The sequence below is a fragment of the Cajanus cajan genome, chromosome 11 (assembly GCF_000230855.2).
Source record: "Cajanus cajan strain Asha chromosome 11, NIPB_CcT2T_4, whole genome shotgun sequence".
Taxonomy (NCBI): domain Eukaryota; kingdom Viridiplantae; phylum Streptophyta; class Magnoliopsida; order Fabales; family Fabaceae; genus Cajanus; species Cajanus cajan.
In genome coordinates, this window is record NC_138527.1 from 39,898,609 (window position 1) to 39,905,540 (window position 6,932).

At 34.6% G+C, this 6,932-nt stretch overlaps 1 protein-coding gene across 2 annotated transcripts; it reads right to left on the reverse strand.

The window, feature by feature from the left end:
- Window positions 1-1,523: 1,523 nt before the first annotated feature.
- On the reverse strand, window positions 1,524-5,152 carry LOC109801485 (floral homeotic protein APETALA 2). 2 transcript variants are annotated; one of them, XM_020362564.3, is made up of 10 exons: window positions 3,960-5,152; window positions 3,813-3,838; window positions 3,599-3,629; window positions 3,382-3,469; window positions 3,083-3,228; window positions 2,912-2,956; window positions 2,712-2,800; window positions 2,457-2,605; window positions 2,159-2,371; window positions 1,524-2,040 (listed from the first exon to the last, which is right to left on the reverse strand). In XM_020362564.3, the coding sequence occupies exons 1-10, from the start codon at window positions 4,445-4,447 to the stop codon at window positions 1,846-1,848; spliced, it is 1,470 nt and encodes a 489-aa protein (XP_020218153.1). In that variant the 5' UTR covers window positions 4,448-5,152; the 3' UTR covers window positions 1,524-1,845. The 2 variants fall into 2 exon arrangements, with proteins under 2 accessions (XP_020218153.1, XP_020218152.1); XM_020362563.3 differs by having other exon boundaries at window positions 2,451-2,605; window positions 3,960-5,151.
- Between the last annotated feature and the right edge of the window lie 1,780 nt (window positions 5,153-6,932).

Consider the following 6,932-nt stretch of genomic DNA (forward strand, 5'->3'; position numbering starts at 1 on the left):
TGCAATTCACTATCTTTTTTTTCCCTTCATTTAGAATCAAGGCCGTGGCATCAGTTTTTTGGACCACTGAACCTCTCGTGGCTTTGATCAAATATTACCATTTCATTAGCTTGCTTAATGTTATGTATTGCCTTCTTTTGGTAGGTGGGCTACAAAAGCAAGGCAAATTTTATTGAATTAAGGGTAGCTCTTTTGCCTTTGCTTAATTGCTTTTTCATCAACATTGATCATCCTCATTTTCAACTACCTTAAATATTTTTCACTTTAATATTCATTATATCATCACAATTTTATCTTTCAAAGATGTCACAATATTTTAAGAGATGAGAGTGTTTATAATCGATCTACTTTAACTCTGAATGGTGTGAGAATTTTGGCAAAAACCAGTAATTCCAGTAGTAATAATTGAAAGTGAAAAAACCAGCTTATGATAAATCTTGAACATGCTCTACCCAAAAAAATTTCAACGTGTAATTTCAATTCTGTGTATGGAGGAATTTGGGCCCACTTTACCCAAAATATCTAGGATGACGCTCTAAATGATGTAAGCCCGCTTGTTTCTCAATTTTTTAATTCATTTACCCGACCAACACAACATCCTAGAAACAAATGGGTTGGATGATTATTCTCACATTATTCTAGTATTATTGCAACCAACGAGATAACAAAGTTTAGGATCTGGTTCGTCAAATGAAAGGTGTTGTGCAGCATATTAATATTGCAAGTAGAGATTTTTAAAAGAAAAATCCATCCACTTTGAAAGAAAGAACAAATTTTAAAAGCAGCACTGATGTAAGATCCAGACGACAAAGGCTTAACATACAGTTAATAGCGAGAGTGTGGTTTATTACCCATTCAGATGCTGTTCCCTCCCATACTCACAAATCTAGAATCATTGAACCCAACCATCACACAAACCAATTACTCCTCTGCTCTGTTCCCATAAAGTTACATCCCATAAATAAATGACCCAACTCCTGTTTCCCCCGTTAATTAACATTGTTATTAGTACGCACTCAATTTTCTTTCTCGTAAAGGTTAAAACTGACAAAGGCCTTACACCCCCCAAGCAAGCTAGCCCCTTCACCATTTATACCCTTTTGGTCTCTTCCTTCTCTCTCTCTCAACGTATCAGTGTCCTTTTGAAGCTTTAGACGAACAATGATAGGTCCTTCTCGCCATTATAGCCTTTGTCTGACTGCTTTTGGCCAAGAGAACTGATTCAAAGGACACCACTGATGGAGACTATTCATCACCATCCGGTGATATTTCCAAGACACAAAAATACTAACCCATTTTGCATATGCCTCCCTCTTTTAGTAAAACTCATTTTTTATCTTTCTTCCCCCTCTCTCAAGCCAGTAGTAAGAAATTAATACTTGTCTCAACGTTTTATGTCAAGCTAAGCATAACCTATTAGGGAGCCCAAGCTAGCATCTTTCCTTGGCAAGGCCAATCCCGATACGAACAGAAATAAGGAACAAATTGACAACCATGTGCATGTGATGGCAATACATCCCAAATTAAGAAACGAATGTGTGCTGTCATAAATACTATAGCGCAGAAATGCAGTAAAGTAGTAAATCATAGTTATACAAGAAGATCAGAAATTTTAGTCAGCGCCGAGAATAAATATCTAGTTAAAAGATTTCATCCGTTGGTTAGTTTGACTGGCCCAAGACCAAATCCAGTGAGTTCCCAATTTGGCTTTATCCCTTCCTTTCACCCCAATAGTAAAGTTACAGTTATGAATGGGCTTCCTAAAGGAGGGGGAGCTTGCACACATTGATGCTCACAAGAGAAACTAGGGGGAGATTATTTTTTAATGTAAATGGCAATTAAGGATCATGAGGGTCTCATCAGAGAGTGGAACCCATTTTTCTGCAGCCAACCTTGGGAGGGTCTAATCTGCGGTGGGAATCCTGATGATGCTGCAGCAGTTGCTAACAAATGTGGAGGCCCGGCTTGCCATTGTTGTTCATCCGACATTGATAATGAAAGATCACTTCCAATACGGCCTCCATTACTGCTGCTAGGAACCTGCATGTTCGAGAGAAAAGAATTTAAGCCCACTTCGGTGCGTGCTTCCTCAATCGTCTTTTGTCCATTTAAATTTAATGCATCAGCTAAAACACAAAGTAGTTCAAGAGGTACCCACATGAAAACTTGGTGGGTGAAGATGTGCAAAATTGTGAGGCATTTGAGCCTCTGCTGGTGACCTATACGGACCATATCTATGCATTTCTTTGGTGGATGGAGATTGAAGGTGAGTTTGACTTAGCATCCTCAAGGCTTCACTCTCCCCCTGTCCCTCTCTTGCATATGCTTCCATGTTGCTTCTACCACATGGTTTTGGTAGTATATTTACCAGCTGAATGAAACACAATGATTCAGGTAGAGTTCAACTTGAAAACTGATTAAACACGGAGTGAATTAGCGTCAAACATTACATGAACCTTGGGCTTGCTTCCCGCATTGCGCCAATTAGATTCAGGTGGCATATGCTGATCGGTTGCAGCATTTGGGAAGTGATTCCCCGATGTTATAGAGCTAGAATTGCCCAAACTCAAATCTAGATTGTGATCTACAGCCACACCTGAGGATTCTGCCACCCAATAACACATTTAACTAATCATGTCTTGTGAATGTGTGCAATAAAATACAAACAGTTTGATTATGAGTCACAAAGCTCAAGTTCATTGCTTAATTACCGGAATTAAGTTCATTATCATAGATGCTGGGATCAAAATTGGTGACGGCCTCTTTGCCGTTGCATTTTATTGCTGCTTTGTCATATGCCCTATATACAAAATGCGCCAAAAACTTCAAAACCCTAGCATGCGTGGCTACTTTCTCATGGAATTGGAAGGGGAAAAATCAAATTGACAAGGTAAACAAATTAAGTAGACACCTTGCAGCTTCAACCTCGGTGTCAAAAAGACCCAGATAAACGTACCTGATGAATGAAATCAAATCAAAACGACCTTAATTTTGTCACGCCACAGCTAAAAACAGCATGTACAAACACACACATGGATAACACGATGTATTAAATATAGATATAGTAGAAGTTAGGTCCTACTTTTTGCCCAAAAATTGACCCATTCGAGCCTCCCATCTTCCACACTTGTGCAAAGTGACGCCTCTATATTTGGAGCTTCCCCTCGGAAATCCAGTGCTTTGTCGGCGTAGTACGTGCACAAACTCCTCCTTGGTTAGATTGCTCATCTATATATGTTAACATAACATTAATTAGCCAAATCAATTTAAGAAGCAGATAAAATAATTAAGAACTGTAAGAGATAAGGTATCACGCCACGCTACTATTCGAGATGAAGATAAAATGCCTTTCAACAGAATCTCTCTCTCTTGATGACTCACCTGCTTCAAGTCTTCCTCATAGTCTTCTATGTTGAAGTTGATGTCCGCCTCCACCCCCCGGAACTTAATGGCCGCTCTATCATACGCACTGGACATAAATGAATAGCACATGATTTCATTAATCCGAACCTTATATTAATTTCGAAGAAACGAAATTTAATACGGATTCGGTTCGAGATGTAGAAAGGTTATATTACGAGAGGGAGCAAGTGCTCACCGAGCAGCTGCATGTGCTGTGTCAAATCCACCTACACAAATTTACCCAGACAAAACCATCTCATCAGTCATCACTAAAAATTTCCCACAATACTCTCTTGTCTTCTCCCAAATCATACATACCCACAACAAAATATTATTATTAAATAAAACACACACAAGTGTACAACAACAACAACTACCACCTATGCAATCGTCCTCATGGTAATACTTACCCAAATACACTTGCTTTCCACAATCCCTGCAGTACCAAGGACAAACACAACCAAATGAATCAAAATCCAACCTTTGACAAGTTCAATAAGAAAAAAACAGTTTTTTTCTTCTTCTTTTTTTGTGATTAGAATTTACACAGTACTAACCATATATGAGACTCCCACCGACCGGTTCTTCTGTAAAACGTAACTCCGCGATACTGCGAGCTCCGGGAACGTGGTCCTCGCCGGCTTTTCTTCATGGGCTCCGAGACTTTCACTGCTTTCCCGGCGCCAAGTGTTTCCGATTGACAGAATTTGACACCAACCCAGTGAGCACGTGGGAAGGAGGAGCTTCCACCGGCGACGGCAGCGGTCTCTGAATCCTCGAGCGGAAAAAACTGGCGTGTGACCGGAGGGTGGTCAGTGTCATCTGGGGTGACCTGGAAACCGAAAATTTTGCTGGTTTTTTTGTCGAACGTTGCGGTTCCGGTTGCACCTCTGTCACTGTCTTCTTCTTCGGATCCATCTTCGACGAGGGAACTGGAATTGGAGAGAGATCCCACTCTCTTGCCTTTGTCGTCATTGATGGAAGAGGAGCATGGTTCAGATTCGTAGTCCTTTCTCTGGCGAGGGGAGTCGTTGAGATCCCACATTCTTGAAAATGGAGGAGAAGAAAGAAAAACGAAACCTAGGACGAGTGTGAGAGAGAAAGAGGTAGGTGTTGGAAAAGGGTAATAAAGAAGGAGGTGTTGAAAGATCTTTGTATTCCCCTAACAGCATAGACGAGGCGAGTTTGAGCTAGCTTAGCCGAAAGCACGCATCACACCCTCTCTCTCTTTTTCTCTGTCTCTTTATCTTACTCAAAATCAAAATCAAAATCAAAATCAAAATCGTCTATTTTTGTTTTGCTTCTCGCGGAGGAAACTGGCTATATATATATATATATATATATATATATATATATATATAATTTTATAATTTGTGAGAAGAAAAAGAAAAGAGCGTACTGTTATTTAATAAAAATGCAAGTGGTGAAAAAAGAAGCATCTCTTTCTTGAAGGACTTTCCGACGTTAACGAAATCGAAAAGCAGTGAATTATCTCGGGTGGAAATAGACAGCGCGGGGAGTGGAAAAGAAAAAGAAGAATAATTAGTATTAGTATTAGTATTAGTATTAGTATGGTTAATGATGAGTTTAGGGTGGATGGGTGCAAGCGTTTTGATGTTTTTAGGATTGTGAGTAAGTTTTAGCATGAGGAGTGAGAGTTTGGCATGAGAAAGAGAAAAGGGAAATGAGAATAATAGAAGTAAAAGGAAAGTGTTTCCAGAAAAGTCGAATCCAAGAGTACGGGAAGAGGGCCAGCTTTGCCTCTTTGGTTCGCCAAACGCCCAATGCCCTTGCAACGCTGTACCTCGTATTTATGACCCTCACTCTCCTCCCTCTGCGCGTCTTCCACGCACCAACTTCTTTTCTCCTTTTTTTCTTCCCCAAACTCACTCAATCATTCTTTCACACCACTACTTACTTCTTTTTTTATACATCAAATTCAATTATCTAATTCATTCTAATTTTTATAATTAATTATTTAAAATTATAAAAATAGTCGCAATAAAAATTCAACTTAAATCTCATACTTCTAATTAATTTAATTTATAATAATAATAATTTTATATTTTTTTAAATTATCTTTATATTATTTCTTTTTGTTAATATCTATGTATTTGCTAATTAATTGAAATAACTTTTTTAATTAATACTCTTCTCTTTTGATTCATTAGAGTGTATGTCTTTTAAATAATTTATAATTAATATATTTTATCAAATTAAAAAATATATTTTAATTAAAAATATTCTATTTTAAAAATAATTAATATATGAAATAAATTAAATTAAATTTAATATAAAGAAATAAATAATTTTTGTAAGTTAAATCTTATAAATAGAAATAAAGATAATATTTTTTAACTAAATTTTATATATTTTTTCATAAAGTATTTTATCTTCAAAAACATTTTTTTTTCAAAAAATATAGTGTTTGAACATTTAATTGGTTTAAGAAAATAAAAGGTAAAAAATATGAAGAAAATTATATTTTTTAGGAATAAAAAATGTGAAACCCAATAAGTTATAAGTTTACATTAAATATATTCGTATTTATCAAATATAAGTTAACTTAATTAACTTATAAGATAAAATACTTTGAAAATAGGATGATAGTTTTTTTTGAATTCAATTAATTAACTTATAAATAAATATATCCATTTACATTAATCAAATAATTTATCAAATATTTTGAATTCAATTAATTAACTTATAAGTTTACAATTTTCAATTCTTGACTTGTATAGCTCATAAGTTTTAATCAATTTATTATAAGTTAACTTTATTAAATACAACCTTAATATTATATTAAAAGAATCTTTAAAATATTCGTATTTTTTGGTTATTATTTCAGCTAAATAAACTAATAATAAAAACTTTCTTTATTTTTTTATAATCACATTATTAGAATGGAGAATCTAATAATTTTATTGATGATTAACCTTCATCAAAAAATTTGATTCATCAATTTTAGCAAAACTTCTCATCATACAATCATGTTTTTATCTTCTCTGTTTTCTCTTTTTTTTTTATCCATATCACTCATAGCTAGCAATTTCTATATCTGTAATTTACAAATGGTATGTTCGTTATATTTGTATTTCTTTCACTTTTTAATTATAATATTATCACCTTATCTTTAATTTGTTTTTGGTTTTTAAAAACTTGTAAAATAATAGATGAAAAATAAAATAAGTTATTTATAATGTTTTGTACAGTTTTAAAAATACAAAATAATTTGAAAATAGGATGATAGTTTTTTTTATTAAAATTTGAAAATAAAAAATATGAATACAACTAAACAGATCCTTAATTTTCTAGTTAGGCCTGAATGACTTGTTTTATACTCACGTGCAAGAATGATAATAAGACAGAACAGGTACATGTATTAGCATTATTTCACCGGCCCCGTATTATACATGTATTTATTGAGTGGGCATTCACAAATTTATTCGAAGAATAAAAAATTTGTTTTGAAACATACATTAATACTGAAAAAAATGATTTTGTAATATATATTCGTACTTATAAATAAA